The sequence below is a fragment of the Lutra lutra genome, chromosome 3 (genome assembly GCF_902655055.1).
Source record: "Lutra lutra chromosome 3, mLutLut1.2, whole genome shotgun sequence".
NCBI lineage: Eukaryota > Metazoa > Chordata > Mammalia > Carnivora > Mustelidae > Lutra > Lutra lutra.
The window spans coordinates 200524699-200544467 of NC_062280.1; the positions used below are offsets into that span (position 1 = coordinate 200524699).

At 61.7% G+C, this 19769-nt stretch overlaps 1 protein-coding gene across 1 annotated transcript; it reads left to right on the forward strand.

The window, feature by feature from the left end:
- The first annotated feature begins 1480 nt into the window (after positions 1 to 1480).
- Positions 1481 to 13812, forward strand: F10 (coagulation factor X). Its single transcript, XM_047720473.1, has 8 exons — positions 1481 to 1619; positions 3456 to 3616; positions 6925 to 6949; positions 7865 to 7978; positions 9348 to 9479; positions 10235 to 10488; positions 12349 to 12466; positions 13207 to 13812. The coding sequence occupies exons 1-8, from the start codon at positions 1550 to 1552 to the stop codon at positions 13788 to 13790; spliced, it is 1458 nt and encodes a 485-aa protein (XP_047576429.1). The 5' UTR covers positions 1481 to 1549; the 3' UTR covers positions 13791 to 13812.
- The last annotated feature ends 5957 nt before the right edge of the window (positions 13813 to 19769 follow it).

Consider the following 19769-nt stretch of genomic DNA (forward strand, 5'->3'; position numbering starts at 1 on the left):
GCCAGACACCGCTGCAGACCCTGGGACAGAGCAGGAGCCGGCAGACACAGAGTGAGGCTGACGGCCGGGCGACCGTGGGCGTCGGTGGCCACTCGCCATGTGCAGCATGCATCAGGCGTCCCGGGCGCTGTGGTGCAAGGCGGTCTCTTGCCCTCTCTGGCTCTGTCTCTGGCCTTGTCTCTCCCTGGCTCTGTCTCTTTCTGTCCCTGTCTCTCTCCGTCCCTGTCTCCCTCTCTCTCTCCCGGTCTCTGTCTCTCTCTGCCCCTGTCTCTGTCTCTGTTTTCCCCTCTTTGTCTCTGTCTCTGTCCCTGTCTCTCTCCCTCTTTCTCCTTGTCTCTGTCTCTGACCCTGTCTCTGTCCCTCTCTCTCCCTGTCTATGTCCCTCTCTGCCCGTCTCTGCCCCTGTCGTGGTCCCTCTCTATCTCTCTCTCCCTGTCTCTGTCTCTCTCTGCCCCTGTCTCCCTCCCTGTCTCTCTCCCTGTCTCTCCCTGACCCCCCCACATCCCTGCCAAGGGGCCCTGCATCCATTGTGCAGCCCGCACACCTCCCTGCCCAGCCTGACCACCATGGGCTGAGCTGCTTTCCACAGGCACAGACCTGAGCTGTTCCAGGTGCTGCCATGTGTCCCAAGGGGATGAGCCCCTGGTGTGGGACCACCCCAGGGTGAAAGCCAAGCGGGGAGGCCCCCACGTACTGCGGGCAGTGGGCTCGTCTGGTGCCTCCCAAGGGGCTGTGGACAGGCCGTGGGGTAGCTGGTCCTCATGTCCCCTCCCGGTGGCCAGACAGGCCTTGCTGTGAGAGAGAAACAGATGTGCTGTGAGGCCCCCTTGGAGGGTGTGCGAGGCAAAGCCCCCGTCAGGAGCTGCCCCCCCCCCCAGCTTACGCGCCTCCAGGTGCCTCCACAGCGTGGTGCCTGGGTGGAGATCTCGGGCTGACTCATCTGGCTGGCATGGGCCACGGTGGGCAGGGGAGGTCCTCCCAGAAGTGTGTGTGCAGGAGCCCATGGCCCAGATGCACACACCTGCCAGTTGGAGCCCCTGGACTTGGTGGGGAGGGGACCAGCCTGACGTGCAGGCGGAATGGGGACCAGGACCCCTTGGGGCTCTGTGCACTGCGGACACCGCCCAGAGACAGAGGCCATGAGCAGGTCCCGGTTTGAGGCCCATGTGGGTGTCAGGCGGCCGCAGCTGACCATCTACACCCAGAGGACAGACGGGCAATGACACTCGGCTCTCGTCATGCTCATAAGGATGAACCCAGAGCAGACGGAACATCTGGAAGCTAGGAAATGACGCTCATCGTCTCCTAACAGTCCCCGTGCCCCCTGGGTGCCGTAAGTGACGAGGATGAACTCCCAGGACCTCCCCGGGCCCCAGCGACAGGGTGGCCACAGCCCGCGGGGTCACCTGCCCCCAGCCCCCTTGCAGCCCAGGCTCCAATCAGGAAGCAGTGATAAGAGAAAGGCCACCAGCTGCCTGGAGCCAGGGCGACTGAACCTTGCCCTAGGGACCTGTCACGGCAGGACGGACGCACTGTCCTCAGCCGCACCATGGCGGGCCCACTGTGTCTTGTTCTGCTTGGCGCCTCCCTGGCAGGTGTCCTGCTCCCCGGGGGCGGCGGTAAGCTTCCCTTTGCCCCGCATATCGCAGAGATGGCCCTCAGGGAGAAGGAGGGAGGGCGGGGGCAGGCTGATGCCCCAAATCCAGTGAGGCACAGGGGCTCCCGTGGTATGACACGGCCAGGCCTGGTGCCTCAGCCAAAGGTAGCCTGGCGCCAGGTGCAGGTGGGGAGTCAGACGGCAGACCAGGGGTCACACACAGAAGCTCATGGACAGAGAAGGAGGGAGAGACCAAGAGAGACAGAGAGACGTGCCCCCCCCCCACGGCCAGAGCGAGCTGGGGGGGCCGGGGGTCACAGCAGAGAGGAGCTTCAGTGGCAGAAAGAGAGTGAGATGGAAGCCTCCCCCATTGGGCTGGCTTGGGCAGGGGCACAGGGTGCCTGGTTCAAGGCTGGACAGAGCTGGGTTTTCTGCACCTTCCAGGCTGTCCAGAGAGAAGAGGCCAAAAAAAGGGGAAGCAGAACCAAGCCAGAGGACAGGGCAGGGGAGTAGTGGCCCCGGGGCAGGTGGGGGGCTGGGGGCTGTTCCTGCCCTGGATGAGAGGGGCAGGTGGGGCAGGCAGAGGGGTCCCTGCGTGCGGGGCCATGGAGGCGGTGGGAAGCGAGAAGATGGGAGCGGGGAGGGACCCACGAGCTCAGGAGCAGGCGGACCTCTGGGGTGAAGGGGCATCCACAGACAAGTTCGAGTTTGGCGTCAAACTTGGGGTGACGCCCACGTTGCCTTGGGCAGGAAAGCAACCTGAGGTGGGAGTGAAGCAAACATTTCTTGAGCACTAAGTGTGTACCCACCTCAAGCTAACGCAACTCAGAGACACGGGCAGGTGAGCCCCATTTGCCAGCTTTATTTATTTTTTAAGATTTAATAAAATCTTATTTATTTATTTGAGAGAGAGAGCGAGTGAGAGACAGCATGAGAAGGGAGGTCAGAGGGAGAAGCAGACTCCCCGTGGAGCTGGGAGCCCGATGCGGGACTCGATCCCGGGACTCCAGGATCACGACCAGAGCCGAAGGCAGTCGTCCGACCAACCGAGCCACCCAGGCACCCACTGCCGGCTTAAGGAGCAGAGGAGCGGGCTGCGTCGAGGCGCGGCGGCCCAGCGCCCCCTGGTCCAGGGTCCAGTGCTGCGCGTGGGGGACGTTCTGAGCGGAGGGCCTGCCCACGGGGAGACCAGGACCCAGGACGGCAACTGGGAGCCGCCTCTGATTGGGCAGGAAGGAAGGCAGAGAGGGGCGTGTGGGGCGAGAAAGCGTCTGGGCACCCCAGCCTCCAGGGAGAGCGGGAGAGTGCAGGAGGGGGAGCGGGAGAGACACAGCCAGTTTTCAGCGGGCCCTGCCGTGAGTCTTTCGAGAGTCACAGACCAATTCAGTGGGTTTTGAAGTGAAATGGAACAGAAACCAAGTAAAAATGTTGTAATAAGTACTATTTCTTGAAAGTGTGCATGCGTGCATGCGTGTGTGTGTCCCGGGACTTCATAATTGTGCTCACAGCAGCACCGCTGCTCCCCACTTAACGGCATCTGAGCCCTTGTAGGGGCTGGGTGCGGGGGGGGGGGGCAGGAGGCGGCAGCCCCAGGACTCCAGAGCAGGGAGAGGTGAGGGAGGGCTTGGGCGGCCACGTGAAGCTCTGGGGGACAGGCAGGAGGCTGGATGCGGCGGGACGGGGCTCGTGGACTTCCACACAGAAGGGTGCCTAGGGCCTGGTCACTTTGGGGTCACGAGGGAGCCGGGCACGAGGTGGGGGGGTTCTTGCTGCGTGGGGAAGAGCAGATCCTGCCCAGTGGCGGGAGAGCAGGAGGTGCCAAGGCCCTCCGGGCGACACGGCCTTCCCTGTCCACTAGTGTTCCTCAGCCCGGAGCGAGCCAGCAGCGTCCTGGGGCGTGTCCGCAGGGCAAACTCGTTTTTGGAAGAGATGAAGAAAGGGAACCTGGAAAGAGAGTGCATGGAGGAGACGTGCTCCTTCGAGGAGGCCCGAGAAGTCTTCGAGGACACCGCCAAGACGGTAAGGGCTGGTGCGCGGGCGTCCTGCCGCTGCGCCCCTTCGTGGAGGCTGGCCCAGGGCCCTGCCGGGGACAGCGAGCAGCCCAGGGCCCCAGAGCTGTCCCACGGTGGCAGTGGGGGCACTGAGGGCCGGCTGTGGTCCCGTCCGGTGGGAGGGTCGTGAGGCCCTCCGGAGTTTCTTGTTAAGCCAAGTCTACAATGTAAGGTGTTCATTTAAGAAACGATTCAAGGCCTCGGCCGCACTTCCATGGGTTGGGTCGCACACGGGGACATGGAGCCTGGCGGCCTTTGCCCAAATGCACGGCCGCCGCCATAACTGATGTGGGCACCTGCCTAGTTAAGGCACCGTCGGTAAACATCCCCTCAGATAGAGACAAGCTGGCTCCAGATGTGGAAATACGGAGAAGCAAAGACTTCAGAACAGCTGGAACAAGTCTGAGGAAGAGAAGGAGTCACAGTCCATGCCTTACAGACGCCCCACGAAGTCACACTGACCGCAGAGCTGTTAGTGTGTGTTCCGGGAAAGGGACAGACACATAGATCAGTGGGACAGACTATGAAGTCCCTAAACAGACCCACAAAAATAAGGCTGATTGATATTTGACAAACATTCATAACCCAATGAAGGAAGAATTGTCTTTTTCAACTGATGGTATTGGGACAACTCCCCATCTCGACCTACGTGTCACCGTACAAAACTAACTCAAAATTATCCTAGACCTAAAGGTAGAACACAAACCTTCAGGGAGAAAATGGTCATGATATGGAATTAGGCAATATTTCTTAGACATACCAAAACCATGACCCATAAACAGGAAACAGGTAAATTAGGTTTACTCAAGATTTGAGACTTGCTCTGTAAGAAATCTTGAAGAATAAAGACACAAGCTACTAACTGAGAAGATGCTTGCTGACTGCACACCGGCCGAGGATCTGAACTCAGAGGATGAGAGGAACTTGCCCAGCCCAGCGGGAGAAGGCCAGTGACCAAAGGGCCACACGGAGCAGAAGATGTGACCAGACACGTCCCAGGGACGCACGGTGGGCAAGTGCGCACAGCTCTCTCTACCCGCTGGGCCCTCATGGGGACTCGAACCCCACCTGCAGGCTGGAAACCATGGACGGGACCCGAAACCGACGGTTGTGGCGGCCTGGACGCTGCTGCCCTCCGACCCCGCAACCCCACTCCTGAGCGTGCACTTGCTCACACAGATGCCTGACTGTGAACGTCTGTCACGACTCCGGTCAGCACCACCCCGGATGAGCAGCCATGGCCGCTGGACCGACCAGCAGCCTTCCAATCAGGGAGGCGACAAGCCACTGGTGCCCTCGGGGCCGGGATGTCCCAGTGAAGGAGCTAGTCCCCCTCGCAGGTTGTGCGAGGTGCTCAGAAGTCGTGGCTGGGACCAAAAGCACATCTGTGGGCCTGGGGTGCTGCTGCTGCGGGCTGCGAATGTCGGGGGCCGGGGCGGCTGTGTCTTGACCACGCCACTGGTGGCACATAACTGGGCCTGCGTTGGATTTCACAGGCTTATACACCAAAACAGCCATTTTTGCTGTGTGATTCTTTTCTCACTGGAATTCTAAAGAGACAGTGTCTGAGTTTCCAGAGGCTTCTGGGCTGCACCACAGAATGACCAGAATTCATTCTCACAGCCCCAGAGGCTGTGAGTCCAAATCAAGGTGTTAGCAGGCGTCAGCACAAAATGAACAAACCCTTTAAATATGGAAAGGAATAGAGTCTTATTCGAGCCCAGGTGAGGACGGCTGCCCATGAGACACAACCTTCCCACAGAAGCCAAAGCTCCAGGGAAGCAATATTGAACACAGGATTATATATTCTTCCTGTTACGTCAAGAATTACAAACCATCATGAAGAACCTTCCAGGAATTCCAAACTGTATCTTATGCCTTTAGTACGTGCAAGGCTGCAGGTTTCAGAGGTGTGGGGACTTAGGGAGGCATTCGCTCTTAACTATACAGACATATACAGACATATTATGTATATATATTTTTAAGATTTTTAAAATTTATTTGACAGAGAGAGAGAGAGATCACAAGTAGGCAGAGAGGCAGGCAGAGAGAGAGGAAGGGAAGCAGGCTCCCTGCTGAGCAGGAAGCCCGATGTGGGGCTCGATCCCAGGACCCGGAGATCAAGACCTGAGCCGAAGGCAGAGGCTTAACCCATGGAGCCCCCAAGGCGTCCCCCCACCCCGTCTATACATTTTTTTAATGGGCTCCAAGCACAGAGCTCAACGCGGGGCTTGAATTCAGGACCCTGAGATCAAGACCTGAGCTGAGATCAAGAGTCAGAGACTTGACCGACTGAGCCACCCAGGAGCCCCAGGGAGACCTTTACTCTTCTCTTTAGTTTGAAACGTTTCCTTTCGGTTATCCGCTAATGACGTACAATGTGCACTCAGGGCAGCAACAGAGCCTGTGCCCTGGAGGTTCTGCGGGGTCATTCTGACCTTGGTTCTGGGCAAGCGTAGCTCCCCCGGGCGCCCAGGAGCTGGGCCACAAGCACTGAGAGTGGCAAGGTTCCCTTCAGAGGTCTGCGGGAGCACGAGCTCGGTGCCCCTCCCTGAGCGTCGGGCGCTGCCAGCCATCCTGGGCCCTCCTGGCCTCATGGACTCAGCCCTCAGACCTCTGCTGTCTCCACATGTGGCTCTCGTGCCCTCTCTGTCTCTCCTGAGAGCGCTCAGGGTCGGCCCTGAGCCGGGGTTCTCCTCTCCAAGTCTTAATCTCATCGGCCCACACCCTATTTCCATGAAGACCACATTCTGAGGTTACACCTGAAGTTAGGAGGGGTGACACTGTCTGCTCAAACTACAAACACAGCAAAATTGATTTTTCAGACTATGAACATTTCTTAGTGTGATACAGGCTTTTGGTGGCCTGTTTTAATCTAATAACCAGTTACCATTTCCTCAATTTAACACGAGCATTCTCCAAGCATCTGACCCCTGACTGACTCTCTGACACAGATACCTTCACTCAGAACCACTCGTTGACCCACGTGGGTGTAGCAAACAGAGCGAACCATTTCTGGTACAATCCATTCCTTGGTGATTAACTTGGAGATAGATTCTCCAAGCTTCAGCAGAGCCGGTGCCTCTAGGATGAAGGCAGTCCCATCTGTCAGACGCGCCAGGTCTGAGCGTCCCCTCGCAGGCTGAGGAGCCCCAGAGCGAAGGCACCAGGGAAGGGCTCCGCTTGGCAAAGGGTCCTACTGAGGCTGAGTGCGGTGGTCGTGTGAGACGTCGGTGTTCTCCCTAACGTATTTTAAAATCTTCTTTCCCCTTTTAGACTGAATTCTGGAATAAATACTCAGGTAAGATGCCCTCTTTTCTAATATTGGGTGGGGTTCGTTTGCACACTGAAATAGGGAGAAATCGTATTTGAGTTTTGAAAATTCTTCCTCAGTTTCCTTTCCGTTCCTGCTTACGTCTTACTCACCTGAGACTTTTCCTCTCTGAGTGTTTTCATAATAGTTATTGTGAAATCGTTTTTTTAACTTGATGCTAATTCTAGTTTTGTTGTTTACTTAAATGTAGACTGAATTAGTTCACTCTCACTTGCGGAGTACCAAACTCTATGATAATTTTCTTAATCCAAGGCATTAGGCAGAAACAAAGAACAGGGTCTGAAAGGTTAGGTCGTCTAAGAAGATGGAATGTTTGCGGCTTGTGAAACGGTACAAATCATGAGTCATGTTTCATTCTGGTAACACTCTCCCAATTTCTCAAAATGCCAATCGGACCTGTCTCTAAAACAGATCGTCTACAGGCACGGAGAAGCGTGATGCCCGTGTTCCTGCTGGACAGTAATGTTTGCACTCTGCTTTTCCCTCCAGGCCATGTGGGAAGAGGCCCCAAACACGGGTCTTGTCAGTGCTAAGCCTGGCAGCGGGTATCCGGCAATCCCCTGCCCTCTGACCTCCCAGCCGGTCCCACACGGTCATTAGCCCCGAGCTCCTCACTCTGCTGAAAACACACTGTCAAACATCCCAGCAGAAACAGAAAAGCTTATCAACAGCCCAGTTAGATCAGAGCATCGCGTAGGTAGAGCCACAAAAGGTGGGGGTAAAATGAGGTCCAGAGGGGAGACACGCTTACGGGGAGACAGGAGGGATTTCGAGTTTATTCAAGCCATCCGAACAGCACGTGCCAAGATCAACACAGCAAAGCCATTTCCATGGCCGTGGGAGCTGCTGGCCAGCTCGGGTTCCCAAACCCCGTCTCTGCAGATGGTGACCAGTGTGAGAGCAGTCCTTGCCAGAATGAGGGCCAGTGCAAAGACGGCCTCGGCGAGTACACGTGCGCCTGCTTGGAAGGATACGAAGGCAAAAACTGCGAACTGTGTGAGTTCTCTTCCCAGGGTCCCTTCAGCTCGGGCTTACCCGGCAGGGCAGGAACGAGGGAAGGAGCCCAGCATCGTAGGTGCGAGTCTGCGCTCCCACGTGCTGTGCCCTTGTGGGCCCAGCAGAGCCAAGTGGCCCACGGTCTGCTCCACTCTAGGTGGCAGACACACAGCCACGTCCCTTCCTCTGCGAGGCCGTGGCACGTTCGTGGAGCACGGGGCCCGTAACTCAGAGGAGCTACTCTCTCCGGTGACCCCCACCCCACACCAGCTACGGTTTTGCGGTCCCGGCTCTGAGTCACCACCTTCCACTCACTTCTCTTAGTACGAACGTCAATTCCAAATTCCGGGTTCGTCCAGTTATAGAAACATACCTTCAATGCATTCTACGTGGAAAAGTCACTGAGAGTTTTCCTGATTTGGTGATTAATTTAATAAACATTAGATCTGCATTAGCCGGTTCCCCCAAGAAGAGGACCTTCGTGATCTGCAGAATGGGCCCTGAGCTCGGGCCTCTGTGGGCTCGTCCCCGCGGGGCCCGCCCGCCCACCTCTGCCGCTCACCACGCAGCGCAGCCCTGGGCCACCGTGCGTGTTCTCCACGGCGGCACTAATGTGGGTCTTCTCACTGTCATTATTTTACCACCAAAACCCAAATGGTGGAACGTGACGTAGTCAGCCATGGTGGCATGGGGACGTGAGGTGGGGGTCGGGGGTGGCACGTGTGCTGGAGACAACAGGCCGCTCCATGGGGGACCCCCTCAGCCTTGCCTCGATGACCCTGAAGCCCCACAGGTGCCAGGCGGCCCGAGTCCAGTGCACACCCCCGCCCAGACCCCGGGCTCTGAGATGCGTCCCAGCCCCTCTACGTCGTGGGGGATCCTCCAGCCTCCGTGGACGGGCTCGCAGCACCCCGCCCACCCCAGCTCGGCCTGAGCACCCATCCCCGGCCCGTCCTCCTGCCGGGGCCTGTGGGCACAGGGCTCACGGCTGCGGGGCAGGGCGTGTGCCCTTCTGAGGGCTGAACTTGAGACCCGCCAGCCTCCAGGGCCCACCCAGGGCATGCTGGGGTTTCTGCAAGATCTCCTGGAGGTCTGGCGCCTGGGGCCCTGCAGACACCGTGCCGTCCCTACGTGGTCCGGGGAGCGGTGGGGCGACATCGGTGTGGACACGGAGGGGTGGTCCCCGGCCCCTGGCCTGCTTTGGGCGCCCATCCTGTGCTTGGGCCCCACTGAGGGGCTCAGTCGCGTGGTTCCGGCCCCTCGCTCCAGCTGGCGGGCCCACTGTGGGGTGGGCGGGGGGCGGCTAGAGCTGCCGTCTGTCCTCCGGGCTTGGCGCAGCCTCGGTCCCCCGGGCTGTGCTCTCCTGCAGCCATGCGGAAACTGTGCAGTGTGGACAACGGCGACTGTGAGCAGTTCTGCAGGGAGGAGCAGAGCTCCGTGGTGTGCTCCTGCGCCAGCGGCTACGTCCTCGCGGACAACGGCAAGTCCTGCGTCTCCACAGGTAGGAGTGGGCGGGCCCGCCGGCGTCCCAGGGGCACAAGGGCAGGGGACAGACTCGGGGTTTCTGGGAACCGTCTGAGGCACCGGCCAGCAGGATTGCCTAACTCCCCAGATGCCGGCGAAGACGGGGGTGGTGCCTGGCTCCCAGCCAACCCTGAAGCACCATGACCTGCCTGTGACCTTGGCATGCCCCGTTGCCCCGGGAGACTGGGAGTTGGAGTGGGTGTGGGGCAGCACAGGCTGACTCTCGGGGCCAGGGACGTGGCAGGGCGGGTGCAGAGAGCCGCAAGGGGAGCCTCGGAGGCGTCGGTCACCTAGGCCCCAGCGATGGGCTTTAGTTTCCTTCTCTGTGATGGAAGCCGGGCCTTGAGTCTGGCCTGGAGGCTCTCAGAGGGCACGGCCTAGGGAGGGGACATGAGCAGGACCTCCGCCCCACCGAGGACACCCCTGGGCCAGAGCTTCTGAGAGGCCGCCCCCCTCTTAACTCCACCTGCTTCTCACGGGGCCTCACGGGGGCCTCACGTGCTCCTCAAAGCCGGGCACCCCGTCTGACCCACAGCTCTGGTCGGGGTGCCGAGTCTCGGGCGTTCCAGAAGGTGGGCATGTCCCCGCCCTGTGGCAGTGGCCTCCATCGTGTAACCCGGGCTCTCAGGGATCCCCTCTGCTCCCCCACCCTCCTCCAGGTCGGGTTGGGAGAGCTGTGCATGCGGGACAGGGAAGGTCTCGCCCTGCTGAAGCCAGCCTGTGTCCTTCCAGAGCCTTTCCCCTGTGGCAAAACCACGACGGGACGCAGTAAAAGGTCCATGGAGATCGCCCACAGTGGCCAAGGTCCCTCAGAGGCCGAGGCCGGCATGCAGGAACAGTACGACCCCGGGGACCTGCCTGCCACCCAGAGCACCCTGTTGCTGCTGCCGTTCAACGAGACAGACCGCAGCCCCGCGGAGGACTCGAGCGACCTGGTCCGGATCGTGGGCGGGCAGGACTGCAAAGACGGCGAATGCCCCTGGCAGGTGACCACGCAGAGGGCCTGGGTAGCACAGGCAGGGGCACATCCCTCTGGCTCCAAGGCGGACGGAGCAGAGATGTAAAGTGGGCCCTGTCCCCCATCCCCATCCACCCCCCACTGTGCGCCCATGAAAGACAGACAGACAGAAGACGTAGTCCTGTGACCCCGACCAGCTCTGGCTGCAGGCTCAGGTCAGCCGGGGGCGGGGGTGGGGGTGGGGGTTGCCCGGTGCCACCAAGCCCTCGTCTGGCTCTTCCGACTACCGGCGGGAGACTCGTTCCCCTCATTTCCTCTCTAATTCAGTTAAAGATTTTTCACCGAACATGTAAATCCTTGTCAGGCAGGTAGTATTTGGAGAAAGTGCATCGTGTGTTTGCCGAGGTAAAGAACCCCTTTCCACTTGTTGATTTGGACTAAGGTCGCCCGATCTGGCAAAGAACAACACGGCACTTGTGCTTGGAGCCTCAGATAAACGATGACCAGTTTTTAACGTGAGTGTGTCCCAAAGACCACGTGGGACGCGTTGACACTAAAAACTGCTGTTTATCTGATTCGGGTTGAACTGGGTGTCCTCTGTCCTATCTAGCAATCCTAACTCAGGGTTTAGCGTTCAGGACCCCAAGCCAACACGGCTTCTCCTACGAGCAAAACCCCAACAATGGGCTCAGCTAGCCCCTACTCATAGCTCCGCAACGGGGTGCGTTTGCCTAAACTATCAGGAGGCCGGGGCGCATTCAGGGAGAACAGCGTGGGTCCAATGTGGCGCAGGCGCGGGGCACGGGCCGTGAGACCAGCTCTGCCCGACGTGTGCACGTCCAGATCTAGGAAGGGCCACGAGCCCAGCCGAGCCACCCCAGCTGGAGTTGGTGCGGGACACGCACTCCCACTAGGAGCACATGCAGCTCCGTGGGGGCAGCCGGTGGAGCCCCCCCTACCTCCAAGCCCAGGCGGCATGGCCGTGGCTCTGGACGGCATTCCGTAGGCGGAGAGGGTGCAGGGATGTTCGTGGGCAGCGGTAATCCTGTCTGGGGGACTCCCAACTCCTGCTCCCCAGCCCAACCTGGCGGCCTCCCTCCATGTTAGGGGAGGAGCTGGGGTCCGGGTACGGGAAGACTGTCCCTCACTGACCACCCAGGCTGGCTTAGGGGTTCAAGGGTCATGCACAGACAGGGCGTCCGTGTCGTTTCCCGCACATCACAGAGGTCTTCAAGGGCTTTCTCCAAGCCTGAGGTTGCTGCTTATCCCACGGGCCGGCAGACACCCCCAGCCAGGAAGGCCGGCTCGTACCCCGCAGCAGGCACTCTGTCTCCAGATTCGTGGCCCTGCTCTCTGGGGGAAGGGGTGCTGTCCGCCGTGGCCCCCAGTGCTCATCCTGCCAGGGAGAGGGTCCCCTCTAGGGGGAGCCCGTGGATTCCAAGGACATTGCCCTTGACGGGGGCCTCTGTGGCCCCTTGGGGGACGACCTGCCCCAGACACTGTTTCTCCCTGAAGACGCGCCTGCCCGGTCTTGGTTGAATTTCATAGCCACGTAGCAAACGTTTTCACATGGGAAATCAGGTTTCTATGAGAGCTCTGGAGGGGACGCGGCTGCTCTGACCCCGGAGCCCATGGTCTGGGTGCAGAAACCGCAGAACCGTCCCTGCGTGCCGTGCCGGGCCCTCCGTGGGGCCTCAGCAAATGTCTGCTCCGGGCGTAGGAGCTGCCCAAACCTGACCAGACCCCCCCCGGGGGCGTCCCCACCGCGAGCCCGACAGAGGGTCTGCAGGTCCCAGCGGGAAGGGCGGCAGGGGTAGTCCCTGGCCCCCGCGGGGATGTGGAGAGGAAGCTGGAGTCAGACCCCACCTGACCGCGGTGCCCCTCGCAGGCTCTGCTCATCAACGAGGAGAACGAGGGCTTCTGCGGAGGCACCATCCTGAGCGAGTACTACGTCCTCACGGCGGCTCACTGTCTCCAACAGGCCAAGAAGTTCACGGTGAGGGTAGGTAAGTGGCCACACGACCCCCTGCCCCCCCGCCCGGCGGGGCCCCCGTCACTTCCTTACCTCTGGAGCCGCTAGCCGGAAACACTATTCACACAGGGGACCCTGAGGCGCAGGTGGGGGGGCCATGGAGCAGGGAGGAGGGTGGCCCCGATGCGCGCCAGTCCAGGCCCAGGGTCGCGAGCCTCCCCTCTGCGTCCCTTCCTCCAGGAAGGCTTCCAGGGCCCAGCGCGTGGCCGGCATGTTTTGTAACGCGCGTCCTCCTCTCGCAGCGCCAGCCACAAGCGCGGCCGCGCTGCGATCCTTAGCTCTCCCCGACAGGTGGAATAATTTGAGTGACGTATCTTCACCCAGTATATCCGAAACTGTAGTAGTAGTAGTTCAACGTGTCATCAATCTTAAAAGTATTAATGAGAACTTTTGAGTTTGTGTTTTCTTTCCCCCTCTGAGAATTGACACTTGGCACGTCCTGGGTCCGGAGCTGGCGCCCCCGCGGCCCCGCAGTCCCGGGACACATGTACCTGATGTGCTGGCCCTGGTTATGGAGTGTGACCTGCGGTCGCCCCAGGGAGCAACCCTGGAGGTCGTTCTTTGCTTTGAGCTCCCCCTTGTTGCTCAGATTTCCGGTGGCCGCACCCAACTTCCCGTACGGACGGAGAGGGCCGCTCGGAGCAGCAGCGCCGTGGGTGAGCGCCCGGCCCACCCCGAGCCGAGCCCCTCCGTGTCTGTGCCCCCCCACCGCAGGTGAACGGGACACGGACAAGGAGGAAGGCAACGAGGTCGCACACGAGGTGGAGATGGTCATCAGGCACAACCGCTTCGTCAGGGAGACCTACGATTTCGACATCGCCGTCATCAGGCTGAGGACGCCCATCACCTTCCGCATGAATGTGGCGCCCGCCTGCCTGCCCCAGAAGGACTGGGCCGAGTCCACGCTCATGACGCAGAAGACGGGCATCGTCAGCGGCTTCGGGAAGACCCACGAGAAGGGCCGCCCGTCCAGCACCCTCAAGATGATGGAGGTGCCATACGTGGACAGGAACACGTGCAAGCTGTCCAGCAGCTTCAGCATCACCCAGAACATGTTCTGCGCCGGCTACGACTCGAAGCCCGAGGACGCCTGCCAGGGGGACAGCGGGGGCCCCCACGTCACCCGGTTCAGGGACACCTACTTCGTCACTGGCATTGTCAGCTGGGGAGAAGGATGTGCACGCAAAGGGAAGTACGGGGTCTACACCAAGGTCACCAACTTCCTCAAGTGGATCGACAGATCCATGAAAGCCAAGTCCACGGCCCCGGCGCCCACGGGGGACCCTGCCCCTCATTAAAATCATTCCCCCTCAAGCCCCACAGGCAGCCGCTGGTGTCTCGTTTGTGCCCACATGGGCCGCGCCCGGAGCCCATCTCCCGTCCAGGACAGCGCGGTCCGGGTCGGTTCCCTGTGCTGCTTTCCTCTTGCTCTGCTGAAGACCACGTTCCTTCGGACGCAGGACCCTGCCTTTCCCTCGCCGGGCTGGGGAGCTGCTTCGGGAAACACTATATGTTGAGGGATAGGAGTCTGGACCCCGGGGGATGAACAGAACCACGATGGGCCGTTCCTGGGCACAGCGGGTCCCTCGAGGTTTGATTTCTTCGGGCTGCGGTGTGGCTCAGGACACTCGAATTACTGGGTGCTGGGAGCAGGGATTGGGCAGCCCACGGCCCGGGGTGGGGTGGGGGGCCCGGCGCTGAGACAGGGTGGGAATGCGTCCCCGGGGGGAGCCTCTCTGAGAGCCTCTCACGGGCAGGGACGCGTCTGCATGGACCTAGCAGCTGCTTCTCCCTCCTGGCCTCATGCTGGCCTCAGCCGGGGCCACCGCCGTCCCCTGAGCAGCTCCTAGGCTCCCGGAGGCGGCTGCCCCCAGCCTCAGCATTCAGTCAGTGTGGACGCAGCCCGCAGGGACCCCGAGTGTGCTCAATGTGCTGGTGGGGCCGTGGGAGGGACGCGGCAAGCCCTTTCTGTCCCCATCCGTGTGCTCCATGCCCCCAGCCGAAGCGGTCATGAGAAGCAACATGCTACACGGCAGGTCAGCCCAGACCCGCCAGGGCGTTTTCCAAACGCCCCCGCACAGTTTGTGCTTTGTGTAACTTCGCTAAGCAAAGTTTCAAAGTTCGGGCACGAAGACGGCCCCGAATGTCACAAGCTGGGCAGAGTGTTTGGTAAACAGTGGGCATCACACGGTTCAGAAAATCAATGTGACCGGGTACGCAGGTTTCCTGAGCCGGTCAGAGGCCGAGGGCCGCGTGGGGCGGAGGCCCTCCTGGACAGAGGCCTCGGCCGCTGCCGCAGACGGCTGTCCCCTTGCTCGGTGCAGTGGCACGCCCCGCACGGGTTCGGAGGTCAGAGGTGGTCTGGGGCCCAGAGAACGGGCAGAAGGCCCACGGGTGAAAACCACCTTCCCTGCTACGGCTCCCATCTCTCGCTGTTGGCTGCTGACGGGCGACCGGCCTCACGTGTGCCTCAGAGGGGGAGACCGAGGCAGGACGGGGAGAAGGGGGAGCCCCGTTCTCTCCCCGGGTCGGCTTATCCAGAAGTAGACTCCAGTCAGTGAGGTTCTGGAGGAGATGGTGGGACACGATGGGTCCATCTGCTGGCCCCCGTGCCCAGAGCCAAGCCCCTCCCCGAGTGTCACTGTCGCCGGGGGCCGGAGCTAAAGGAACCACCTCGCGTGCACGGACCTCAGCCAGGCTGGCCCCTGCGGGACATGAGCAGCTGGGATGGACCCTGGGCCGTGGGGGAACAGAGGGTGTGAGTGTGGCCCCGAGAGAGGTGGGGGTCTCACGACCATCCCAGTGAGCCCGCCTGCTCCGTCGCCCGCCCCCCATCCTGTGAAGGGTCACAGTTGCCCCACACGGGGGGGCTTCTGCAGCAGAGCCCGAGTTCAAAGGTGGGATGGAGCGGCCTCATCAGTAGGGTTCTGTGTAGGGGCAGACCCCAGCTACCAGACCCCAGGAGTTGCTGGTCAAGGCAGGTCCCCGAGGACACCAACCCTGGTGGGAACACCCCCCAGAAGCACAATACTCCGTGTCCGAGCACTGGCAAGGAGTCCCTCTTCCTCCCGGACGGGACAGGCGGCTTCCTCTGGAGCCAGAGCACCACAGGTGTCGGTGCGGGGCGGCGGGGGGCATGTGCTTGGATCCAGAGGGACGGTGAGGTCCCCCGCAGTGCTGAGAGCAGTTCTCGGGTTGGAGGACATACTTGGTTCTTGCGAGACGCCACCTGGGTCCACTGGTTGTGCGGGCGAGGCCCCGGAAACACTCGCTGCACCGCCTCGGGGACACCTCCTGCTGCTCTGGCCTCCACACGGGGCTCAGGCAGGCGCCACCCTCGGGCCAGCCCTCTGTGCTCTCAGGGTGGCCCTTTGTGCCCGCGGGGTCAGCCCAAGCCCCTCCAGGCCGCTTGCTGGCTGTGGGTTTCTCCCAGACGGGCCCCATCACGCTGCGCCCTACCTGCCCTCCTGCTGGCCGTGGGGCTCATTGGGACTTCCTGCCCTCCGGTGTGTCCCCGCGCTCCTGGCAGGTGAGCTCCGGCGACCGCCGTGCTCAGCCTGCATCCCCTGCCCAGAGCCGCCGACATGGCAGCCGGAGCCTTGTCGCAGGGGGCTGCGTGCACGGCACCGACTGCCCCCGTTTCCTGTGACCTAGCTCTAGGGAGGCCTGCCGGCTCCAGAGCTCTCAGCTCCTCGCCTCGGACAGGTAGACACGGGGCGGAGCAGACGTGGAGACAGCACATCCGGTGAAGTTCTCGTCCGCACCCTGCGTGGACGTTTGCAGCAGCCCCGTGGCCTCGGGCCTGTGTCTGCAGACCCGTTCTCGGTGGCCGTGGGCACTGCTCCTGGGCCTCCCTGTCCTGCCCGTCGGAGCCCTCAGGGAGGCCCTGATCTGCCGACTCGGCTGTTCCTGGAGCCACAGGGGCGGTGGGGGGGGTGTCTTTCTCCAGCGTGGCCTGCGGGGTCCAAGCCACCCTCCCACAGCGATGCAGGCGCTGACTCCCTCCTCAGGCAGTGCAGGGTCCAGCTGGCAGCGGGCTGACAGCCGGTCCCGACCACAGCCACCACCCCACGCGCTCAACCCCTCAGCCCCGCAGCCCTGTGCTCTCTCAGCAGCTCCCGCGTCCTGCACACCCAGAAACAGGAACATAAGCCCAAACCCATAATGTGCAAACGAAGACTGCATGTTGGAGCGACACTATTTGGGATCTACTGTGTTAGATAAGTATGTGGCTAAAACAACTTTGACCTCTCTCTGTTGATGCTCTCAATGCGGGGCTGGGACATGCCTCTGACCCCCAGGGCACATGCCCGTCTCTCCCAGACGGCCCGGCCAAGCGCGCCCTCCACAGGGCAAGGAGCACGACCGGGGAGCACCAAGTGGGTCCTGTCCCTGCACCGTCCGAACCGTTGCCGTGTCGCGCCAGGGCAAGTGTGGTTTGTATGAGACCCATGCGTGCAGTTAGACCGTCTGCAGCAAGGTGCACAATCTTACGTGACCCGGAATAGCCACAGGGGCTCGTGGATCAGAGAAGCAGCCACAAATCCTTTAACAAAAGCGGGGAGTGAACACACACTGTATGTCGCTTTCGGTAAATGTGTCATGGGGCTGGAGTCATGAGGAATCAAGAGGAGCGACAAAATAAAAGGAGAGAAAGGTGAGCGCGACCCAATCCGTCACTGCTCAGCCGTCTGCGAACCGGCTATTATCCTCGTATTCCAAGATGGCTCTTAGAGCTCCAGCCATCACGTCTGTGTCCCAGGGGGCAGGATGGAGGGAGGGAAACACCAGTCGTCTTTTAAGAAGTTTCCCGGGAGCTGCGGCCTGCCCTTCTGCCTGCAGCCTGATGGCCAGCCCTCGGCCACATGGCCGCCCTCAGCACCAGGCACCCAGCTGGAAATCAGGAGCTCCTGCCCCTTGTCCACCCTCTTTGTCCCCCCAGTGCTGGTCTCAGAACTGTGAGGCTGCTCCCTGCCATCCTTTGCGTCCGTCTGAAACGCTCCCACTTGCCTCCTCCGGCCCCCAAGCTGATGCCGACCCACCCTTCACGCTTCGGTGGGAAGATGGCTTCACGCCCTTGCTGGCCCTGCCTCCGCGCCTTCTAGTTCTGGTGTCTGATGGACGGCTTCTCTGCAGCTCCCTGACGTGCGCTCTGTCTGGAGCCCTGGTTCGCTGTGCACGGTGACTGGTGAGGTCCTGCCCCATGACTGGCCGCCCAGGACCGTCTGGCTTCCTGCTCGACTCCCAGCACCCGGCCAGACACTGGTGTGCGGAGGGGGCTCTGCAGGTCCATGCCAGCTGTCCAGCTTCCCGTCCCACCACGCCTCCCCATGCGCACAGGCTTTAGCCAAACCGGCTACTTCCCCGACTAGCTCTGTGGCAGAGCGCAAGCCCATCCTCGGCCCGCAGAGCCCAGGACAGCCGGGAAGCTCCTGCCCAGAGGGTCTGCTTCTCCAAGGCCCCGCAGCTGCACCACAGCCACGCCGCAGCCACGCAGACCCGAACCCCGAGGGCGATACGGCCTAGAGTGAGGCTCCAGAGCACGAGGCGGGAAGGCTGCGGGCCTCACACAGGCTGCGCCCAGGACGGCCTCCCACCAGGTCTGGGAGCCGCTGGTGCACGGCTGCGCCTCTCCGCTCTGCTCCCGGAGCTGCCTAGGGACCCTTGGCGGGCCAGCGACATCATGGTGCCTCCGTCTCCAAACGGGAACAGCGGCTTCTCCCAAGGACAGCGGAGAGCGAGCTGGAGAGCACAGAACCACAGGCGTCGTCCTCGCGAGGACACAGCTCAGGCGGGCAGAGCCGGGAGCGCCGTGCAGCCCCAAACCGGCCTTCCCGTGGAGCACACCTCACGGGCCCCGTGAGCAAAGGGCCGGGAATGCCACGGACATCAGGTGCCGGCCGACCTCCGCTCCCCCGCCAGCGTCAGGGGGGCACTGGGACAGCTGTAGGCCCCCCACTCTACCCGCACATGCACTGCCGGGGGCCGGGGCCTGCGGGGGAGAGGACTGATTTGAGAGATTAAAAGTGTTGACTGAAATATTCTTTTGAGTGAAATACAGAGAGTTCAAACACAGTTCAGACCTTTGAGTGTTACAATTCATTTTTTTCGTTAAACTTATGTAAGCAAACTCCGCACCCCACGTGGAGCTCGAACGCACAGCCCCGAGAGCAAGCGTCGCACACCCCAGGCACCCTGAGTGTTACGATTCTCAGACACACCAGGTTTGCTCTCTGTTTCTGACAGTGCCACCTCCCACCAGAATGAGACACGCGGGGCCAGTCCGGACGTGCCAGCCCGTTCCCGGAAGGACCCGGCAGAAACAACCGTGCTCATCCCGCGCAGGCGGCCGGGCGGGGTGTGGGGGGAGGCGGGGAGCGCATCTCAGTCCCAGCGGGCGGGCTGCGTGGTTTCGAACTGCGGTGAAGTCAGGAGGCACGGCCCGCGAGGGCCGCGGAGCACAAGCCAGGAAGGGGCAGCCCTGTGCTCAGGCGGGGAGCGCTCAGGTGGCCCCATTCCCACGGCAAGTCCGGCTCCAGACAGACCCCCGGGGCCGCCGGTGTGGCCTGCAGCTGTGAGCCCTGCCCGGGAACCACAGCCCCGCTCTGCTCTCCTGCGGAACTTACTGGCAGGGTTCCAGACATCAGTCCCCTGCAGCTCAAGAACAGGGGACCGTCACCAGGGCCAGACCGCCTCCCGCCATGCAGAGGTGAGGCCCGCTCCCCCGCAGAGCAGCCACAGGGCCCAGGGCTCTGTGTTCACACCCCTGAGGTGCGCCACCAAACGCACAGGCCAAGACCAAACAGGCGCGGAACCGAGGTCTGTCTCCTCCACGGCAGTAACAGCCAACCGCGGACTCCTGGGGGTGCTGCTCACGGCTCCGAGGAGCACCCCACGGCCTTGGGAACCCCAGTCCACACCAGGCTATGGGGCGTCCTCGGGCAGCAGCACCAGCTCACCTCCCTCATGCCCAGGAGAACACGTGGTGACTCTGTGCCTGCCCGGGGGCCACGCTGGCTATCCTGCTCCGGAAGCTGGCCGGGGAGCGGTGGCTCCAGAGGCCGAGAGCCCGGAGGCCAGAAATCCATGGCACAGGCTCTACACATGCCCTCCAGGACGCGGACGTCCCTCAGCTGGAGTCTGGATGTGCCTGGGGCGGAGAGGACACTGTGTACGATGCGGGAGGCGGGCTGGTCCCTTTGGGACACTTGCTCTGGGAACCCACTCCAGGGCGTGAGGAGGCGAGACCCGCGGCAGGTGAGGCCTCCCTGGACTGG

Bases quoted from the DNA above. Each gene is read 5' to 3' on its own strand.
- F10 (XM_047720473.1), top strand. From the start codon at position 1,550: ATGGCGGGCCCACTGTGTCTTGTTCTGCTTGGCGCCTCCCTGGCAGGT. The intron at 6,950-7,864 runs GTAAGATGCCCT...CCGTCTCTGCAG, and splicing joins ATTCTGGAATAAATACTCAG to ATGGTGACCAGTGTGAGAGC. The intron at 9,480-10,234 runs GTAGGAGTGGGC...GTGTCCTTCCAG, and splicing joins CAAGTCCTGCGTCTCCACAG to AGCCTTTCCCCTGTGGCAAA.